Genomic DNA, 22,813 nt, shown 5'->3' with positions numbered 1-22,813 from the left:
ACATAGGAGTTGCCACTTCCATTGCACTAGAAATCTTTTCTGATTTCTGATCACTCCAATTACAAAGAGCCATCCAGAGGAGAGAGCTGTATGCTCTCTTCTGCTTGGTAGGTCACCCAGTTCAAACAATCAGTGCACAACAGCTAAGGCAATGAAAAGAGTAAAACCAATGTGCAAGAAAGATGCCTGATCTCACCATTCTATTGTGTCCTTTTTCTCCAGGATTTCCTTAATCTCTTCCCTGCATTTCCTCTGGTGTTCTGAGTTTTGACCCATGCAGTATAACATCCATGATATCCCACTGGCTGTTGTATCATGACCTTCAAACATGAATGTGTCCACTTCAGCCTGGAGGTCCTTATCAGATAGTGGTTGTCCATTTTCATCCTAATAAAACAGACATATTAGAAAGCAGATCCCAAGCTAATATAGCGTTAAATAGCTTCATTTTGCTACCAGTCCTTTGGACGATCAAGTCAAATTGAGACATTTTATTTGTTAAGAGCTAAAGAAAACAAAGTGTTTGATTAGAATACAGCATATATTAGTACATATGGTAAATCACAATTACGGTATTTTCGTGCTGGAATAAACTTCTGTCAATTTGCTCTAGAAGATTTAGAGAAATTGCTTGAGTACACTGTCAAGTTATATTGACAACTGCTCCACTATTTAGCTGTAGAAGAAGAAGTTGTCTTCAAAATTCTCCCTTATACGCAATTCGTACGTTTGTTTGAACCCGGTCTGCTCCATCAGTAGGGACACTTCAATTGTTGTTCTAATGTTTATGGTATCTCTGTCAGGCACTTAATAAGTTGAATATATCCATTAGAACATCTAAGTGAATGTAGCTCTGATTTTGGATTCTTGTGTCCTGCCTGATTTGGGTTTGAAAACGGCACGTCTATGAATATATAAAAGAAGATGCATGCTGTAAAGGTTTATTGTACAGTTAATAAAAACTCACAATGTAAAACATACAAATGTATAAAAGTAAAACCATGCTTACAGTTAAAATATAAGAGGAGCGAGTAGGCTTGCTCATTAAGATCATAAAAGTCACAATATGTTTTGGTAAAGGCCATAGAGATTAAGGGAACACATTTAGCAATACTGCCACCCTAACCTATAGAGAGAAATATACAGGAGGTTTATGAAATGTGGCTTAGTTGTGCCTTTAATTTGACAATTCGCCCCAGAGAGAGTGGAGAGCCCACTTTTTAGTGGCAAATGAATTTCAGTGATAGTGGCATAGTGTATAAGGGAGAAGTCTCTATTATTTGTAATGTGAAAGGAATCAAACAAACCTTTCCAAACAGGACATACTTTCAAAAGTGACCTTTACCTTGCAGGACTATGCCATGATAGAGAAAGAAAATAAGTTACTTAACTGTAACTGCAGATCTCCAGATTTGGTAAGATCCATGTTCAGATCCCGTAATCGTCACCAGTCTAAAGTTCTTAATGATTAGAGACACGCAGGCAAAGATCAGCATAGAGGTTTATTTCTCAACACCTCAGCCATCGGTAGCAAGTCAGCAACTGGCATAAAGAGAATCCCGGTACAAAAGGGGGTGGTGATGGACGGAGCATCTGAACCAATCAATCACTCAAACCCAGTCAACAGATCTGGGTTTAATCCATCACAGTTCTTTAGCCCACTCTGCCACCCCCGTTCAGACATGGCCATATGCTAATCAGTCTGACCCTGTGCCTCATTGGGAACAGTCCAGCCCGAACTGCCAAGCCATGCCTTCCCTGGACTGGATTCAAGCTTCCTAGGACCGGTTTCTGGCATTACAGCCGTCTTCAGCCAGGCTTGCTTGAATCCAGTGGCAAAGTGAGCAAGGGACTCACGTCTGAGCATACCCTGCCAACTTATGGCGAACCATGCAGTACAAAAGGGGGTGGTGATGGACGGAGCATCTGAACCAATCAAACACTCACACCCAGTCAACAGATCTGGGTTTAATCCATCACCGTTCTTTAGCCCACTCTGCCACCCCAGTTCAGACATGGCCATATGCAAATCAGTCTGACCCTGTGCCTCATGGGAACAGTCCAGTCCGAACTGCCAAGCCATGCCTTCCCTGGACCGGATTCAAGCTTCCTAGGACCGGTTTCTGGCATTACAGCCGTCTTCAGCCAGGCTTGCTTGAATCCAGTGGCAAAGTGAGCAAGGGACTCACGTCTGAGCATACCCTGCCAACTTATGGCAAACAAAGCGGTACAAAAGGGGGTGGTGATGGAAGGAGCATCTGAACCAATCAAACACACACACCCAGTCAACAGATCCAGCACCGTTCTTTAGCCCACTCTGCCACCTCAGTTCAGACATGGCCATGTGCAAATCAGTATGACCCTGTGCCTCATGGGAACAGTCCAGCCCGAACTGCCAAGCCATTCCCTCCCTGGACCGGATTCAAGCTTCCCACAAAAGCAAACAGTGTTCCATGTTCTATGGAACCTTGAACAAGGAACAGGAAGAAAGAGAATTCCACACTTTTCTCCCTTTGTCCCATGTGGGAACATCCTACAGTTGTCTGATAGGGAGATGCTGCTAATCAGTTCACAGGTATTTCACCACATCCCTGTTCCTCTGCCAGGAGAAATCTAATCCTTCCAGGATGGGTCTAGATCTTCAGGGGGATTCAATCTGGTAGCTTGGCAGGTTAGTGAATAAATCTCCCAGCGATACATCTCAAAGCTGGTATCCCATTAAGGGTGGCTGAAGGAACTATGCTCAGCGTATGAGTACTTTATTGTACTCATATAGAGTAATCCACACTCTTAATAAATATGTGTGCATCTGAGACTCAATTAGTGATTATAAAGCACAAGTCTCTGTATTTTCCATCTAATGTCAGTAACAAGTTACATTTTAGTAACACTTTAACCAAAGTGCAAACCATTTAAAACACTACAGATGTACACTTCGCCCACAAACAAAAGGGGGCATTTCTTTTTGGATTCCCAGTTTAATTATAAGGTTATAGAACACCACAGTCATTGTAGTCTGGGTGCCATCTGTGACAGAGCAACCTGGGCTCAGATGTCAGGCTGACCCAGTCACATGTCTAACTCTGCGCAAGCCCAATACAAACATTTTCACTTTCCACGATTTTTGATAATTACAAGAAGAACATGGAATTTTTATCTTTCATCACCACTGAAGGTTACAGCTTACATCTATTTTAACACACAACTTAGTGTGTGAGACTCCACTAAGTAGTTCACACCACCAAGGAGGTCCAAAAGACACATATCCCCAAGCAAAAGAATTTGGGGTTGTTCACAGGTGAGAACCCGCTTAACAGTAGTAGTCAAGTGCCATAAACAAAAACGGACACAACTGCAGTTTCTTATTAGCTGCTCCAGCTGAAGTGTCTCCAGTGATAGAAAGTACAGGGTTTCAAAGTTGTCGTCTCACAAGCTTTTCACTGGATAATTTGAGCAATATTGAAAAAAGCACCCTGTCTTGTATAGGTAGAAAGAATAACTGCCAATTGACAGATGCAGATCATTATAAAAAATGTGGAATACTAAAGAACAAGCATAATTTCAAATTATAAAATTTAAAATATACTTTGAGAAACACCTTGAAAGCATTTACTGCAAAACAGAAAATAGATACCAGACAGAAAAAACACCAACAGTGCTTTGGTGTTCAAATAGCCGAGTCAACATACAGTGAATTGACAATATATACTTGGAGAAATACATTCTGTTGATCAATCAATTGCAGTGTACATCACAAAATAAGGACAGTGTTAAGAAACTTTGCGCTGAAACCCACTGGTATGTAATCTCAATAGTGCACTCATACTAATATTATGTCCCAGTTTGGATTAATTTCAGAACATGCCCTGATAGCCATGTTTCTCTCTTCTTTTTACTGGTTGTAGGATACTTTAAGCATCTTTTGGTACTTAGGCCCTGATAAAATTGTCAAAAGCTTGTGGCAGTGAAACATATTGGCAAGTCATAACAATGATGTCCAAATATGACAGTTTTTTTTGCGATGCACTAGGTGACACAATCAAATACATGCTATTGGCCAGCTAGTCAAACTTTTAACTTTTAAGGCAACCTAATCACTAACACAAGAAAAGACCATCATAACAGAGGAGTGATGGTGATGTACATAAAGAAACAAAGAATGACTAGGATGTAGTTAATATCAGTAAAGGACAAATAACTGGTCCTATTTGCAGAACCGGGACATCTGATCAAGGAAGAACACTACAACCTACCCATCACACTTTATGGTTAGATGAGATGTCTCCTATATTGAAACCTGGTTATTTGTATTCACCTTTCTGAAAAAACAGACACCACTGGTTGGGCTCTCATGGCACTGTACCTAAAGAATTGGGAGAGTCACAACCCTACAGAAGTGCTAAGTTATTTCAACTGATGAAGCTTCTCATGATGTGATATACTTTACGCATAAAGCTTACTCTTCCCACCTTACTTCTAAGTATATCTATCAGACATTGGCCATAATACATAACACCATCTTTGTCACTATTGTGTCACAACGAACAAACATAGAAAGAGCTGCATAAAAATAAACATTATTATACGTGAACTCGTACCTTGGCACAAAGAAGAATATCTAGAAAGTCTAAATGTCTTTTCTGTTGGATTTTCTCCAATTCTTTCTCATTTTTCAGCACATCTTTTCTCTGTTGAATCACTTTATCTGTCAATGAAAATGACAAATTAGTTTTAATTTACAATCAAACACTGGGGTTACATTCAACCGCAGACAGAGTACCATGAAATGAAGCATTTTTGTTTTATGAGACTTTTTACATAAGTGGAATGCACAAGTTTGTCGAAAAGGAAAAAGTAAGAAAGTAAAATAGGGTTAGTTTGAGACTATCCCATTGCAAGATAGAGGCCACAGCCAAGCAAGTTACATGAACGCTGATAAATAATTATCTGCTTGACAAATGTACACTAATAATCTACCCCTGGACTAATGCAACATTCTACACACCAACAAATATCTTCTATCCTTAACATGTTAAAATCATCTGTCAAAAAGTTATTTCTAAACACAGTGCCTTACCCGTTGCTCCTGAGTTCCGCGACCGGTGCAGCTGCACAGGTCGTACCGCCCAGCATTGGAACATGTGTTGGTTCGGTCTCGCATGTAGAAATACAGTCTTATCAGTAAAGCCAACCGCTGAGGCTCGTTTCAAATCCTGAGTTTCTGCTTGTCCAGACCAAACTCTTAAGGCATACTAACTACTTGTATCAGTGAATTGATACTCCTACAACTTGTAATGCTTAATGTCTTTTGTAACATTTTCTATAGACTGAAATACACACGTATGATTCATTGTCTCAGTATAATGTGTGTGTGATGCAAAGTGCTCTGACTCCCTACCCTGGTAAGAGTAATGCTACAAGCTATAAAACAAATGAAATGCATGTGAGAGAGTAGCTATGGAGAGATGAGGAGCACTGGTGGAGCGCAGTAGTGAACATTTGTGGAGAAGGAGGTTTTTTGGGGTGTCAACAAAAATTGGGCACTGTGCGCCACCAGCGCCCTGTTCCAATGCCTCCAGTATGATAGAATTACATCTGCGTTCTCCAGATGTGTTGCCTACCAGATTTTACTGATTTGTTGACCTCTCAATCACGATAACTGCTCAAAAACATTAGTTTGAGAAGACACATTTTTATATCGGTTTTATCATTTTTGGACAATCTAGCGACGTACTTGATCTAATTATTCTGAAGCAAGAGCAGTTGTGGACCTTATCCTGGTTTGAATTCTTACATTATTCACATTATGATTTGTTTTTTTAAATTTTGTGTCCATTAATCGAGGCATGTTATGAGATTCATAGTGGGGCAGATGATGATCATCATGGCCACTTGCTTGGCGAAATGTATGTAACTGTCCGGTGTAGAGACAAAATATCGAGTTTTTTTATCGACTAGACATAATATTGAGTCAAAAATATAGAATAGACATAATATCGACTAGACATAATATAGACTACCAAAATATCGACTAGAAATTTTTAATATCGAATAGAATGGACATATTATCGAATCAAAAATACAGAATGGACATAATATCGACTAGACATAATATAGACAACAAAAATATCGAATTTTAGGTAAGTTAATATTAATTTTTTTTTTTGTGTAATATAATTCTGCAGCGGGTTGTGGGTGTATAGGGGAATAGGGTGGGAAGTAATTTAATTATAATTAATTAAATATGTTATTTTTTTATTGTTATTTATTTAGAATTAATTGTTAATTAATTATTAATTGGTAACTAATTAAAATATAATTGGTAATTCATTTTAATTGATTAATTGATAAATATTTTAATTTTAGTAATTTATTTTCTGTAGTGGGTTGTGGGTTTATAGGGGAATAGGGTGGGAAGTAATTTAATTATAATTAATTAAATATGTTAATTAATTAATTGATTTGTATTTATTTGGAATAAATTGTCAATTAATTTTTAATTGGTAATTAATTATTTGTTAATTGATCATTATTTTGATTAATTGATAAATATGTGAAAAATATTTTATTTTTAGTAGCGGGTTGTTGGTTTATAGGGGAATAGGGTGGGAAGTAATTTAATATAATTAATTAAACATGATAATTAATTAATTGGTATTTATTTTAAATAAAATGTTAATTAATTTTTAATTGGTAATTAATTAATTCTTAATTGGCAATTACAATTTATTAATTGATTGATTTATAATTATGTGATTTATATTAATTTATTTTCACTAGAGTGGGGATATTAAAATTTACCCCTATGCTATCCAACGTTTTCCCGACTGTTGCACTCTCTCGAGTGGGGATAGTAATTTTTACCCCTACGCTATCCAACGCTTTCCCTACTGTTGCACTCACTGGAGTGGGAATAGTAATTTTTACCCCTACACTATACAACGCTTTCCCTACTGTTGCACTCTCTGGAGTGGTAATAGTAATTTTTACCCCTACGCTATCCAATGCTTTCCCTACTGTTGCACTTACTGGAGTGGGAATAGTAATTTTTCCCCCTACGCTATCCAACGCCTTCCCTACTGTTGCACTCTCTGGAGTGGGAATAGTAATTTTTACCCCTACGCTATCCAACGCTTTCCCTACTGTTGCACTCGTTGGAGTTGGAATAGTAATTTTTACCCCTATGCCATCCAACGCTTTCCCTACTGCTGCACTCGCTGGAGTTGGAATAGTAATTTTTACCTCTACGCTATCCAACGCTTTCCCTACTGTTGCACTCTTTGGAGTGGGAATAGTAATTTTTACCCCTACGCTATCCAACGCTTTCCCTACTGTTGCACTCGCTGGAGTGGGAATAGTAATTTTTAACCCTACGCTATCCAAAGCTTTCCCTACTGTTGCACCCGCTGGAGTTGGAATAGTAATTTTTACCCCTACGGTATCCAACGCTTTCCCTACAATTGCACTCTTTGGAGTGGGAATAGTAATTTTTACACCTACGCTATCCAATGCTTTTCCTACTGTTGCACTCGCTGGAGTTGGAATATTAATTTTTACCCCTACCCTATCCAACGCTTTCACTTCTGTTGCACTCTTTGGAGTGGGAATAGTAATTTTTACCCCTACGCTATCCAACGCTTTCCCTACTGTTGCACTCGCTGGAGTTGGAATAGTAATTTTTACCTCTACGGTATCCAACGCTTTCCCTACTGTTGCACTCGGAGTGGGAATAGTTATTTTTACCCCTACGCTATCCAATGCTTTCCCTACTGTTGCACTCTTTGGAGTGGGAATAGTAATTTTTACCCCTACGCTATCCAACACTTTCCCTACTGTTGCACTTGCTGGAGTTGGAATAGTAATTTTTACCCCTACCGGATCCAACGCTTTCCCTACTGTTGCACTCGCTGGAGTGGGAATAGTAATTTTTACCCCTACACTATCCAACGCTTTCCCTACTGTTGCACTCTTTGGAGTGGGAATAGTAATTTTTACCCCTACGCTATCCAACGCTTTACCTACTGTTGCACTCGCTGGAGTGGGAATAGTAATTTTTAACCCTACGCTATCCAACGCTTTCCCTACTGTTGCACTCGCTGGAGTTGGAATAGTAATTTTTACCCCTACGGTATCCAACGCTTTCCCTACTCTTGCACTCTTTGGAGTGGGAATAGTAATTTTTACACCTACGCTATCCAACGCTTTCCCTACTGTTGCACTCTTTGGAGTGGGAATAGTAATTTTTACTCCTTCGCTATCCAACGCTTTCCCTACTGTTGCACTCGCTGGACTGGGAATAGTAATTTTTACCCCTACGCTATCCAACGCTTTCCCTACTGTTGCACTCTCTGGAGTGGGAATAGTAATTTTTACCCCTACGCTATCCAAAGCTTTCCCTACTGTTGCACTCTCTGGAGTGGGAATAGTAATTTTTACCCCTACGCTATCCAACGCTTTCCCTACTGTTGTACTCTCTGGAGTAGGAATAGTTATTTTTAACCCCTACGCTATCCAACGCTTTCCCTACTGTTGCACTCACTGGAGTGGGAATAGTAAATTTAAACCTCTCGCTATCCTCCGGAAAAAATATTGTATATGTTTTGTTAATAATATGTATATATATATATATATATATATATATATATATATATATAATAAAAAATATATTTTTTTTAAGTTACAATAATTATTTATTAATTTATTTAAGTATTTTAAGTATGTTTAACTTAATTATATTTATTATTATAGTACTTTAAAATTACTTTTAAGATATTTTAAAAAATCGATATTTTGACTGTCTATATTTTTTCCTATCGATATTTTGGAGTCGATATTTTTGTACTTACCTATTTGTAGATAGGAAGTCTGGCATTCTATATTTTTACCTCGATATTTTGGTAAGTCGATATTTTGACTGTCGATATTATGTCAGTGATCAAAACTGTCCATCTCATTCTTATAGAAACACAAAAATACTATGACCCTTTGTAGAAAGGAACCCAAAAGTACATCTTAACTCTAAGGGATGTCACAGGATGGTGTTTCTGGAACAAGCTTCCTTGACAGCATGCTACAAATATAGCTGCAAACTTACTGAAATGAAATTTATTGCGGATATTAAAAAATATTCATTACACACTCTGCATTTGCTGTATTCTCTAGCGCCTTGTTTCAAAACTCTCCATGGACTTGTGAGGAATTGAAAGGAATAGAGTCAACTGAAATCGGGAAATAGATATACAAATGACCCAGAAACTTGAGTATTCATGTAAAAAAAAACTTTTTCTCCAGGGCCCTCTGCGGCAGGGTCTACCAAGCACTCGAATTTAAAAGTGAGGTCACTACTAGCAGTCTTCTGTGGACTTGTCTGTTCAGACAGATATCCTTGTCATCCCACCTTGGCCCTAGCATAGAATAGGTCATGGCAATTTAGAGGCCAGCAGTCCTTTCTGCACTTGCAAGTGTGCACTGTTGTGAGCCTGGGGTTATTTTAAAAGCAGTCCTTCCTTTAAATATAAATCGTGCCCAAACTTGACTTTGGTGATAGGGACACTTAAAACGTGATAAACTACAATATTTTGGATTTTAGGTACTCCCGGGTTCTCCCCTATGTGTCCCAGCGGTGGAGTGGTCATGTCACTATAAGTAGGGCCCGCATAAAATATTTTTAGTCCTAACTTTCAAGATCCTTAAAGACCTCAGGGTTAGGAAAAATCTGGCATCCGCTATTTCATCCGAACAGCAGTGTGAGGATTTAGCTACTTTCTTTGTCGAGAAACTTCTTACCATCTATCGGTCCTTCCCACGAGCTCTCCCTTCTCCTGCTACAGCTCTGCATAGACCTCTAGCACTGTCCTCTTTTTTAGCTATTCCCAGTATTTCTCAGGACAAGTTTATCCGGCTGAGCAGTAAAGTTAAATCTGGCTCTCCAGGCGACCCTTTAAAACCGGCTCAGTTTAGGGAGTCACTCTCTCTTTTCCTGGTCCTGCTTTGCCGGTTGGTTAACTCTTCCTTCTCCACAGCGGTGGTCACGGTGCCTTGGAAACAGGCGCGGGTCTCCCCCATTCTCAAAAAACCATCGCTGGACCCGACTAAGCTCGAAAATTTCCGGGCCATATCTCTCCTCCCCATGGTGGCTAAGATCGCAGAGGCGCAAGTTAATAACACAATAACAAACTTTTTGAGCTCTAATAATATCTTGGATCCATCCCAAAATGGTTTTCACCCGGGTCACAGCACGGAGACGGCTCTCCTGGCTGTGACTGAACATCTGCGGATCATTCTCGATTCCAGTCAGACGGCGGCACTGATCTTGCTTGATCTGAGTGCCGCCTTTGACACGGTCTCGCATGGCATTTTGTTACAACGGCTGGTGGAAGTGGGTGTGGCCGGCCAGGCCTTGGAATGGTTTATATCATTCCTGACGGACAGATTTTTTGGAGTGTCAGCCCCCCAGTTTCTCTCTCATGCTTACTCCATCGATCAGGGGGTGCCCCAGGGCTCTGCACTAAGTCCCTTATTATTTAACCTGTACATTCAGCCTCTTGCAGCAGTCGCCAGGTTGTGGCACCTGACCATGGTCTCCTATGTGGATGATACGCAGCTGGTGGTGGTCCTGACTGAAGGCTCCACACTAAATGTTTCCAGGTTCAGAGACGGACTGGCTGCCGTTGCGGAATAGATGACTACTAACTGCCTGCAGTTGAATGCCAGCAAAACAGAGGTTCTGTTAGTAGGGAAGAACTTGAGTGCCTGGACTGAGCAATGGTGGCCAAGTGTCCTGGGCACTGCCCCTAAACCTAAGGCAGTGGTTAAGAACCTGGCGGTATGGATAGAAAAAGTTGCTGGCACTTGCTTTTGCCTCCTGCGTGGTCTTAAGCCCCTTTTGAAGTTTTTTGACCTCCCAACATGCCAGCTGATTGTCAAGTCAGCTATTCCCTGCCTGTTCAGATTCGTAGTATGGACCGCTTGATGGAATTTAGAAAAGCCATTAAAACCTTCCTTTTCCCTTCTTGTTAGGCTTTTGGTTGCATCTAGGCCTTTGGTCGCATCTGGCTAGGTTTTTGGTCGCATCTCTGCTTCTTCTGCCTCCTCTGTCTTGGTGCCTGGTCTGTTATTCTGCTGCTGGCAGCGCCGGGACGCCCCTTTGCTGGGGCAGCTGCGCACTATATAAATCCGAATAACATAACATAACATGTGCCTTGGGGTTAGAGAAATTTCACATTTTACTTTTTCCCATTGTAGTAAAGTGTTTCCCAAATCGACTTTAGTGCTAGGACAGTGTGGAGTGAGGGTCTACACTATTTTTGTATATTCAGGATCCCTAATGTATCCCCTACGTGTTTCAGGGGTGGGGGTGAATTTAACTACAAGCAGGGCCCTTATAAAATATGTTTGATATTGAGAAATTGCATATTGCAGTTTCCCCATTGTAGATACCTAGCCCCATATGTTAACATGGCAATAGTTTATGAATGATAACTATTGCTAGGAATCAAAATCAAAATATCATTCAAGGACTTATGAGAATAGTATTGATACATCCAACAATATGCTATTGCTGAATGTATCCTAAATCACACAGAAAATAAGTTATAAGGCTTTCTTGTCTATAAACCAAAATTCTGCCTTTCTGTGATCTTACGTAATTGGTCAGAGTTAACACGATTATTCAGGATGCTTTGATGAAGTGATAAGTGGCTCGCCCACAGACAGGCTATCTGTTGGAGAGACCTCTGCTACACAGGAATGCCAGAGCAAGGGGGGAGGGGCCGTAAAGCATGAAGCTTTAAAGGTGAATAGGATGAGCAGAGAATGCCAGGCCCATATACCCACCAACACCTCTCATCCAGCTAGATGGCAGGCTTAGGGAAGGAATTTGCAGATGGTAGGGGAGGAGAGCTATGGGAAGAAGCCATACTGGAGGTTGGTTTAACTAGTTCTTGCCCCTCTGCTGAATTTTCGGTAATACAGAATTTTGGAGAAATAGTGCTTTCTGGGAGAAGATTATGCCACACTTTGAAGGAAGTGGTCATGCTCTGGACTGTTGCCCTGCACCTCATTAAACAGGTGTGCTCTCCTATTTGACCCCAGGGAATACTGAATACATATTTGAGTGGTGCTGAGCCTCTCATATCTGCTACTTGAAACTAAAAATAAGGTGGCTTGCCAAGCTGGGGCACTATCAGGCCCTGCATTCTGACTGACTGAACCTGCTGCATTATTGGGAACTACAGCCTTTTGGATGTATCTTGCTTCAAGAGGAATAACGAGTGGTCTCCCTGCAAGCTACAGGTTAATGGTGCACATCTGCATCATCACCACCAAGAATTCCCTGCCTGGAGTGTGCCCAGTGGATTTGTAAGTGTTTTGTCCAGGTGTATTGTGGGAATTGTGATCCCAACCGTTTAGGGACCATGTTAAAGATGCCAGACCGACCCTTGGATTGTGTTTTGGACACTTTGGACCCTCAAGAAGAACTTCAGGTAAAAGTTCCAGAAGTTTGGACCCTGTTAGATTTGGGGGTCTCTAGTTGGCAGAGGAAGACACCTTTGTCCAAATAGGGACCCTTGCGTCTGGTGAGGGTAAGGGGGTGCACTCCTAAAATAACCCTTGCTCACCCCATTGGTAGTTTGGCATGAGCAGGCTGGCTTATCTCAGAGGCAGTGTGTAAAGCATTGTGAACACATACAGTAACCCAGTGACACTACAGATGGACAACACGTGTTGCAGTATAACAATAAATATTTGTATATAGACTTGACACAAGACCACAAACAACAACAATCCACACTACTGTACTTAAAAATTGGTAGAAATGGCTCAGTTGTCTTAAGATGTAAAACGCAACACTTTGAGTTCACTGTACCTTTGGATGCGTAACGCCATACAACAAAAGGGTTGCAGGGAAGGTGATGCGTCAGTTCCTTACACGCAAGAACAGTGATGCGTCAGGAACCTACTGATGCATAGGGGATGCATGGGTTCTTCTCGGCGTGGGGAGGTGGTGCATCGGTTTCTTACTGCACTTCCGTGGCAATGCGACCAGCAGCGCCGTTATACGATGAAGATCCGGGGCAGTGAAACAAAGATGGCATCTTCTTCTTGATGTGACGCGATGTGTGCATGCCAAAAGGCCGTGCGGTGACTCAACGATTCTTCTGAGCCACGACAGACCCTGCGTCACAGTTCCTGGTGATGCAGCGGCGTCTGATGTGATGTCGATCCTCTTCTCCGGCGATGCGAGGCGCTTTGGCAACGATGCAACATCTGCAGTGGTGACACGCTTTCCCAGCAATGCAACAACAGCGGCTGCGGTAGTGCCACGCTTCTCCGAAGATGCGGCGGCGGCTGGTGCGACGTAAATCCTCTTCTCCGGAGTTGCGAGGCGCTTCGGCATTGAGTCGCGCTTCCAGCTCCTTGCGACACGCAGTCCCTCAACAGCCCAACAAAACTCCAGGCACTTCCAAAGAACTGTTGGGGAGTTGGTGGGTGAAGTCTGTTGTCCCTGACACTACAGCAGGAGGCAAACTCAATCTCAAGCCCTTGGAGACACTTCACAAGTTGAATGAAAGTAGCACAAAGTCCTTTCTACTCTCTTTGGCAATCAGGCAACCACTGCAGGTCAGTCCATCACGCTTGGGGACAGACTCTCCTCAGTCTCGCTGGTTACTCTCCTCAGCAAAGGTTTCTTCTTGTTTCCCAAAAGCGATCAAAAGTTCTGGGGTCTGGGTCCCCCTTTTTATACACATATTCTCTTTGTTCGCTGAAAGCAGAGAGGCCTTTCTCTAGTCCAAGACTCCTTCTTTACTTTCACAGTGTAGGCCAGGGACATCAGATGCACCACAGGAGGTAGAGCCAGCATTGTGGAGGGAAGGCATAGCCCTATTCAGGTCCCAGGTGTAACACCTTACACCCATCTACATGCAGATCTCTTTATTCAGCCCTGAAATGACTCACCATGTCTCCTGGAATCCCCCAGTCACTCAAACTCCAGACTAGTCATACACAACCTAGCAGAGGCATGCTTGAATAGTTAGGCAAGAAAATACCTACTTTCTAAAAGTGGTATTTTCAAACACAGAATGTTAAAACCAACTTCACTTAAAGATGTATTTTATCATTCTGAGTTCAGGTATACTAAACTCGAATTTCTACCTAGTTCCCTGAGTCAGTTAGGATTATAAAATGTTATAATCAAACTGCCCATTCTGGCCTATGGGGAACAGGTAGCCTTGCAATAGTGAAAATCACTATTAGGACATGCCACGCACACCAGGGCTTGTCCTACCTTTTACATATAATGCACCCTGCCCTTGGGCCTACCATAGGGGTGACTAATATGCAGAAAAGGGAAGGTTTAGGGACTGGCAAGTGGGTGCACTTGCCCAGTCAGCATGGCAGTACCAGAATGCACACAGGCTCTGCAACGGCAGACCTGAGACACACTTTACAAGCTGCTTCTGTGGGTGGCACAACCAGTGCTGCAAGCCCACCCGCAGCATTTGATTACAAGCCCTGAGCACACTCAGTGCACTGTACTAGGGTCTGACAAGTAAACCAAACCAACCAATTATGGAATCACTAATCCATACATCAATGTACCATAGGGAGCACTTGAACTGTGGCACTGGACAGTGCCCAAAACATATATAACCAGCAAAAATACATGAGGCAACAGCAATAAATGGAAGGGAGACCCACGCCAAGGTGCCAGGTCTAACACATGTCCCCTCCAGCTGAAATGTGGGGAGAACCCACTGATCTACTGGCAGTTCTCAACACTAAGGTGTAAAAATCTGGACAGACCATCAGCATTGGCGTGTTCTGTACCAGGGCGGTGTTCCACATTGAAATCCATCCCCTGTAGGGAAATCGATCACCTCAACAGGTTTGGATTCTCACCCCTTATCTGCATCAACCATCTGAGGGGCCTGTGGTCTGTCTGAACCCGGAAGGGAGTCCCAAACAAGTATGGTCTCAGCTTCTTCAGTGCCTAGACCACAGCAAATGCCTCACGCTCAATCGCACTCCACCTCTGTTCCAGTGGAAGTAACCTCCTACTGATAAAGGCTATGGGTTGATCTAGGCCCTCCTCATTTATCTGTGACAAAACAGCCCCACCATGCTCTGAAGCGTCTGTCTGAACGATAAACTCCCTAGAGAAGTTGGGTGCCAGGAGCATGGACGCCATGCACATGGCAGTTTTAAGCTTTCTGACAGGTGTCAGTCCAAATCACTTTCTTGGGCTGCTTCCTGGAAGTCAGCTCTGTCAAGGGTGCAAGTTGCAACAATGCTGCCATACCCCTTGACAAACCTCCTGTAATACCTAGTGAGTCCTAAAAGGCTCTCACCTCTGTCTGGGTCTTGGGGGGCTCCCAAGCAAGGATGGTCTCAATTTTGGGCTGTAGGGGTGCCACCTGGCTGCTCCCAACCTGGTGGCCCAAGTACACAATGGAACCCTGCCCGATCTGGCACCTACTCACCTTGATCGTGAGGTCTGCCCTCCGCAGTGCCAACAACACTTTCCAGAGGTGGCGCAGATGTTCTTCCCAAATGGTGCTGAACACTGCAATGTCATCCAGGTAGGAGGCACTGAACTCTTCCAGTCCAGTCAACACCTGGTTGACCAACCTCTGAAAGGTAGCAGAGGCATTGTTCATCCCAAGGACATAACCCAGAACTGGTAGTGCCCATCTGGTGTGGAAAATGCTGACCTCTCTCTCGCCCCACCAGTCAAGGCGATCTGCCAGTACCAAGATGTTAGGTCAAACGCGCTGAGGTGCCAGGCAGCCCCTAACCGATCAATGAGCTCATCAGCTCTTGGGATGGGGTGCGGGTCAGTCCTCGTGACTGAATTGAGCTCTCGCTAGTCCACACAGAACCGGAGTTCTGGCGTGGCACCCGGTGCAGCAGCCTTTGGGACCAAGACCACTGGGCTGGCCGAAGGACTGTTAGAGGACTCAAGCACCCCTAATGCAAGCATCTTGAGACCTCCTGCTTGATGCAAGCTCTCACCCTGTCAGTCACCTTGTAAGTTTTGTGCTTCACAGGAGGACTATCTCCAGTGTCCACATCATGGATGCACCAATCAGTGACACTGAGAATCAGGGAGAACAGATCAGAAAACTGTCCCAGCAACTGGCGGCAGTCATTCTGTTGCTCAGGGGTCAGGATGGAAGAGAGGTTCACACCATCCATTGACCCATCTCTCTCTGTCGCCAACAGGAGGTCAGGGAGAGGCTCAGTCTCTTCCTCCATTCCAGCATCTGTCGCTAGGAGCATGCCCACTTCGGTCCTCTCCAAGTGGGGCTTCAGGCGGTTGATATGCAGGACCAGCAAGCAGGACCTGGAAATGTCAGACGACCCAAACCGTCCTTGATTTCTGCAATTTCCTGTTCACCAAATCCAAAAAATAAGGAAGAACTTGCATCTTTCTTGGGTATGTGTGAATTCCATTCCAAATTCATACAACATTATGTGGTCAGGGTTGAACCGCTACGGAAAATAGTAAAGAAGGATTATGAATTCATTTGGGATGAAGAATGTGAAGGAAGCATAAAGACCATTAAGATGGAACTTGAGCAAGCACAGTCTCTCCAGTCATTCGACAAGAAGTTGAAAAGCACTGTAACAACAGATGCCAGCCAAATCGGCATGGGGGCTGTGCTTAGCCAAATGACTGAGAACGAGGAGAAAATAATCGCATTTGCATCCAGGAAGTTACGGGGCCCAGAAACAAAGTACTCAGTAATTGAACGTGAATTGTTTTCTTGTGTTTGGGCTGTCACAAAGTTTAAAAGTTTACTGTGGGGCTGGGAATTCACCATCCGTACTGACCACAAACCATTGGTCAGTATACTTGAGGGAAAGGGTGCCAGCCAGCCTTCGACAAGAATGGCGAAGTTGGCATGCAAATTGCAGGAGCATCAAGTTAGGATGGAATACATTCCTGGCCGAGTGAACATATCAGCAGATTACTTGTCACGTGCCTCATGTGAGGATGATTCTGAATGCAAAATGGATGAAGAGGAAGATGTACTTGTTGCATGCTTATTTGAAGGTAATGAATCCAATGGTACCATTACTAAATCAGAATGATTAGAAGCTATAAAAGATGACACAGTGTTGGAAGCAATTAAAAAATATGTGATCAAAGGTTGGCCATGCGAAAGGGCACTTGACGAAGCACGCAGACCCTACTGGAAAATTAAGGATTATATTGGTGTTGTTGATGATGTCATTCTCCGGGGTGCGACTTTAATAGCACCAATCTTCATGAGAAGCAGGTTGGTAGCTTTAGCCCACGAAGGGCATGTAGGAATGGCAGGCACCAAACAGAGGTTGAGGGAAAGGTACTGGTGGCCCTCCATGGATCGTGACGTTGATGTGTTTGTTATTCACTGCTCAATTCGCAATGAAGCTGACAAAACTTTGACAACACGCCATTGCCCCATGACCTCCGTTGAACTTCCAGAAGGTCCATGGATCAAAGTCGGCATCGACTTCATAGGTCCCATGAATGCTTTGAGTCTAGAATTACGCTATGCCATATTGTTGTTTGATTATTTTAGCAAGTGGGTGGAAGTCAAATTCATGCCTCAACCCACCACACTTGAGGTAATTGACTTCTTGAAGGAGTTGTTTTGCAGGGAAGGTTTTCCCCATGAGCTTGTCTCCAACAACAGAGTGCAGTTTGTGTCCTCTGAGTTAGTCTCATTCTTTAAAAGAAATGGCATAGAGCATGTGAAATCCTCTTTATATCACCCACAATGCAATGACCAGGTGTAACTGGCCAATTACCTGATTAAAGAAACCATCCAAATGGCCTTGAAGTCACATATTCCTATTGAGGCAGCATTACGCACTAGTATGTGGTCATACTGTACCCCCCCCCCCCACAGTGCCACTAGTAGAACCCCATTTGAACTCATCGGGGAGGGCAGCGATCACACGTTTGCAACCACATTAGTCATTGGCTTTGGAAAAAATGGGAAAATGAGACCCACAAAGAGAGTGAGAGCAGGATGGGAAGTCTGGTGGATGAGCGCCTGAAGCGCATGCGCACAAATTATGACACATGCCTACTAAACTGCAGATCACTGCCTAAACACGGCTTGCAGATTTGGGATCTTCTCTTGGAAGAGAAGATGGCTATACTCTTCTTGACAGAAACCTGGCTGGGCGCGGACTCGGACCCAGAGGTTATTGAAGCATTACCTCCTGGCTATAGTATGACTAGAGTGGATAGACCTACAGGGAAAGGTGGGGGAATTGCAATAATTACGAAAGCCCCCCTTGTGTGCTCCCTTGAACCTCTGGCAATTGAGAATTGTGAGGCCGGTAGTTTTGGGCTACAAACCGGCCCCAGGGTCATATATCTGGCATTCTTCTTTATAGACCTCCAGGGAGTGTTGATAACTTTAGGCAGAGTCTGCAAGATTGTGTGGCACACATGGCGCTTAGGCGTAGTAAGATTATGTTATTAGGAGACCTGAACATTCATTTTGAGGATGTCCAACTTAAAGAGGCTGTGGAGATTAAGCAAGACCTACAGGACATCCAATTAGAATTGAAAAATCTTACCCCCACCCACACGCACGGTCATTTACTGGATCCGGTGTTTGCCAGTTGGGAGGGTATAACAACGAAAGCCACACGCCCGGTTCCCTGGACGGACCATTTTCTGGTTTCGTTTGAAATCAGTGTAGCTGGGGCAGAAGACTTGCTGAGGGGGGGTGAAACCGGCTATCCCTACCGGAAGTGGAAGAATTTTTCCCGGTCCACATTTAATGAGATGTTACGTGAAGGGGGGATGCCGAGAGGAAAGATAGTGAAAGCGCTAATAAAAATCTAGAAGATCGTATCCTTATAGCCCTGAATACGGTGGCACCGCTGTACACCGGTAAGCAAGAGAATAGAGTTAGAAAGTCGGCCCCTTGTTATACGACAGACCTTGAAGTCTCCTTTAGCTCCCAGACTCTTCCGCTTCGCTGGAAGAAGGCGATAGTTCTGCCGATCAGGAAGAAGGACAATATCAGTCATTCAGTGCTTGACAACCTGAGACCGATTTCCTTGCTGCCATACACCGCTAAAATAGCAGAAAAGATAGCTAACATACAACTGATGGCTTACCTGGAGGAGGCCAAACTCTTACACCCTTCCCAATCAGGGTTTCGGGCAGGGTATTCGACCGAAACTGCCTTATTGCGTGCTACAAAGACACTGAGGCAGGGCGCAGATGCAGGGCACACCATGGCACTGGTCATGCTTGACCTTAGTGCAGCGTTCGACACTGTAGCACACATCACCTTGCTACAGTGTCTGAACAAGGGTGGTGTGGCTGGTCGGGCGCTGGGCTGGCTGAAATCCTTCCTGACCGGCAGAAGCTTCCAGGTTCAGAGAGGCTCTTTTCAATCAGCTGAAATAGCACTGGATCAGGGGGTGCCTCAGAGCTCGGCCCTGAGTCCCACCCTATTTAATTTGTACATGGCCCCCTTAGCAGAAGTAGTGCAATCGTTTGGCGTAGAGATAGTGTCCTACGCCGACGATACTCAACTGCTGATCACCCTTTCCCAAGCACCGTCAGGTGGAGCAGACAACTTTAGAGCTTGTATGCAGGCACTAGCTGTATGGATGGACAATCATTGCCTGAAGCTGAATGGTTCAAAAACGGAGGTACTGGTGATAGGTGGTGATAAACGGAAATGGGCTGGCGACTGGTGGCCTAAGTGTCTGGGGGCAGCACCTATTCCGTGCGTCGAAGCCAAGAATCTAGGGATCTGGGTAGACCCTACACTTTCCTATGAGTCGCATATTAGGCGGGTGGTCGGAAAGTGTTTCGGGGTACTCAAGATATTAAATAAAACCCTGGATCCGCTCCCTCTGGAGGCAAGACGCACGATGACCCAGGCCTTGATCACATCCCGGATTGATTACGGGAATGTCCTCTTTCTGGGAGCATCCTGTAAAAGCATAGGTTGGCTTCAGGTACTACAAAATGCGGCAGCGCGGCTTGTGCTCAGACTCCCCAGAAGAGCGGCATCCAGTGCAGCTCTGGTGGCCCTCCACTGGCTGCCTGTTAAAAAAAGAATACTGTTTAAAGCCCTCTTGACTTGTCATCGGATCTTGTGGCAGAAGGCTCCCTGATATCTGGCTGACTTGATCACCAGATATGAGCCAGTGCGAGCACTTCGGTCCTGTGGAATGGGCACTTTGGTGACCCATCGATTTAAGAGGGCAAAAATGGGAGGTGATTGCTTCCATAAGTTGGAATAAACTTCCACTTAACCTGCATCTTGAACAAACAGAAAGGAAGTTTCGCTGTCTGTTAAAAACTCACTTGTTTACATGCTAGAGGGGTTCTGGTATCTGCTGCTGGTTTAGCTCTCAGGTCTTTTTTGGTTCCACAGTTCTACAGCGCGGGGACACGCCGGGATGGCGCAGCCATAGCGCTCTATAAACTTCTTTATTATTATTATTATTATTATTATTATTACAAGGAATGCTGTATGAAAATGTCTGTGAAGGAAGGTGATGTGGTGAGAGTGAAGTATTCCAGGAAGAGTGCCAACATGAGCAAGTATAGTCAACCTAGGCGTGTGGTCAAAACAAAGGGTACTGCCATTCTTCTTGACAATGGTCAAAGGTGGAATGGTTCGAAGGTTGCCAGTAGCAGGATCTCTGAGCCGGTGAGCAGGCCTAGTGGATTGCAGAATGATGGTCTGGTGTCCTCTGCTAAATCGTACATGGGTGGAACATATGGGGATAACACTAATCATGTGTCTATTGATGATATTCCCAGAGTATCTCTTCCTGGTGTGGCTACTGTTCCTGTTCATACCATTCGTGATAGGAGAACAATTGTTCCGCCTATAAGATTTAAGGATTATGCAATGAATTCGCTCATTTTACGGAAAGCAAAAAATGTTTTCCTTGCTTATTATAAAACGATGTATTCCAGAGTTGTTTGTTAAAAAACGGGAGAAGATATAACATGCCGTCACTTCTCACCCTGTCTTGTCCCTTCCCTGTTCCCGTCCTACCTGCTGTGTCTGTGCGCGTGACCCCGGCACGTGTTTAGAACGTTCAGATTCAATTAGTGGAAGCCGTTACTCTAACGGGCATTCAGTGTCTTCCCTTGAATAAAATTAGTCGCTACCTTCACCTTCTGCTGTTGCCTCGTCATTAAAATAGTCGCCACTATTGAGAACCTTCAGAGAGTCTTTTTGCATTCTAAAGCATGTAGATTGTTTTTACTCCACTTGTGTGTTTCCCAAGGTGCAAGTGTCATAACCACTTAGCCTCACACCAAGCATCACCCACACCCGTCAAATACCATCGACTTCCTCAGAAGTGGAAGGCTCAAACACATGTGGGACATTGAAGAAATCACAACTCTAAGCCAGGCATATAAAGGTGAGCACGGGCCGCAGATCATTACACATTGCTGCCATAAGAACCATCTAAAGAGGCTTCTCTAGCACAGCAGCTGTCTTGACACATCGCAGTGATGATTCTGTGTAAAAAACTGTTCTGCTAGTCTGCAATACTAGCAGAAAAAGTCAATCTAAGGCATTCCGAATTGAGGATTGTTCTTCATGAATCAGACCTGCAGCCTTATTTCAGTTGAATGTCAGTGCAAAACAATAGAAGAAGGCAAAGAAACAGAACCGCTTGTTGGAGTCCTTTATTTTGGAATCGAATCACACCACCTTTCCATCTGAGATCAGTAGCCACCACATGCAAACAATTCAAGGTATTATTAACTAATTCAGGTTTCATCACCTTTTGTTAGCTTTAGAATGTTTTCAGACTAAACATCCAAAGACACTATGAATGTGCAGATGGTTTCAAATAAAAATATATCTGCTTTGAGTTTGAGGTCTGATTCACAAAGGTCTGTGTCGAAAGAGACCTGTTTGTAGACCAGCTTCACTACTTCTCGCTTTTGCAGAGACAATATCTGGCTTTGCAACATTTTCTACCTCACGCTTAAAAGTAATTCCTAGTCCGTCAGTCATTTTCTCCCAGCGTCCTGGCCCAGCATCTTCTGCCTGATTGTGAAACAGCCTGGTTCTCATTTTCTTACTTTTTAGCCCATTGGTTGTAGCTTAATACATTCTATTAGTCTGTTTTCCTTCACTTTTATTGTCTCAATTGCATCTGAATAGTCATTTAATTACATGCACTTAAGAGAGCAAATCTCAACAAAAATGGCAGCCACAGTATGTATATAGGCAATCTTGTTTTGAATATGTGCAGCTCCCTACTGTGTAGAAGAAACGTGTTGTTTTCCGCTTGGAACCAACAATTTGAGCAACTTAGTGGCTGTGAAGGAGTTCCTATCCAGGTTAAATGTATGAACTCAATCAGATCTTGCATTTTGATTTCAGATGGTGTCATGATGAAGACTGCAGTCCCATCCAAATCGCTGACTGTGGAAAAGCTGCTTCAGATATTGCATTTTGCCATCAAGAGGAGGAGCTTAGGAGGTTGGTGATTTTGAAGCAGATCATTTGTCATCAGTGTAGAACTTGATGTGAGGTGTTTAACATGCTACTACTAAGGGGTACAAGAAGAAGGATGATTTTCTCTCGTGGAAGATTCATTATTGATTTCATTAAATAACGTCAGTGCCTGCATAATCTTGGATTCTGTTCTGTGATTCTGGATTCTGTGTACAGGAAATTGTCCACAACTTGGTTTAATGCTGCAAACAAATCACTAAAGAGCAGAGAGCTTCTCACCTGTGTACTATGATGTCAGGAATGATGGTCGCAAGTGTTGTTTTGTACAGTCTGGCATCGACCCA

The 22,813-nt window shown here is 43.4% G+C and overlaps 1 protein-coding gene and 1 long non-coding RNA gene across 2 annotated transcripts in view; one reads left to right on the top strand and one right to left on the bottom strand.

Moving 5' to 3' along the window:
* LOC144799963 (cytochrome P450 4B1-like) overlaps positions 1-22,813 on the bottom strand; it is a 306,599-nt gene that overhangs the window by 95,086 nt on the left and 188,700 nt on the right. Inside the window, exons 7-8 of the mRNA XM_078671608.1 lie at positions 4,599-4,705; positions 197-387 (exon numbers count right to left, since the gene is read on the bottom strand). Coding sequence (XP_078527734.1) covers positions 197-387; positions 4,599-4,705 — 298 coding nt within the window. The remainder of the gene's footprint in view (positions 1-196; positions 388-4,598; positions 4,706-22,813) is intronic.
* LOC144799974 (uncharacterized) overlaps positions 21,657-22,813 on the top strand; it is a 394,349-nt gene continuing 393,192 nt past the window's right edge. The window contains exons 1-2 of the long non-coding RNA XR_013603911.1: positions 21,657-21,757; positions 22,395-22,493. This is a non-coding gene — a long non-coding RNA (uncharacterized LOC144799974). The remainder of the gene's footprint in view (positions 21,758-22,394; positions 22,494-22,813) is intronic.

This window comes from Lissotriton helveticus, chromosome 1_2 (genome assembly GCF_964261635.1).
Source record: "Lissotriton helveticus chromosome 1_2, aLisHel1.1, whole genome shotgun sequence".
NCBI classification, from domain to species: Eukaryota; Metazoa; Chordata; class Amphibia; order Caudata; family Salamandridae; genus Lissotriton; species Lissotriton helveticus.
This window is presented reverse-complemented; position numbering and strand designations above follow the sequence as displayed.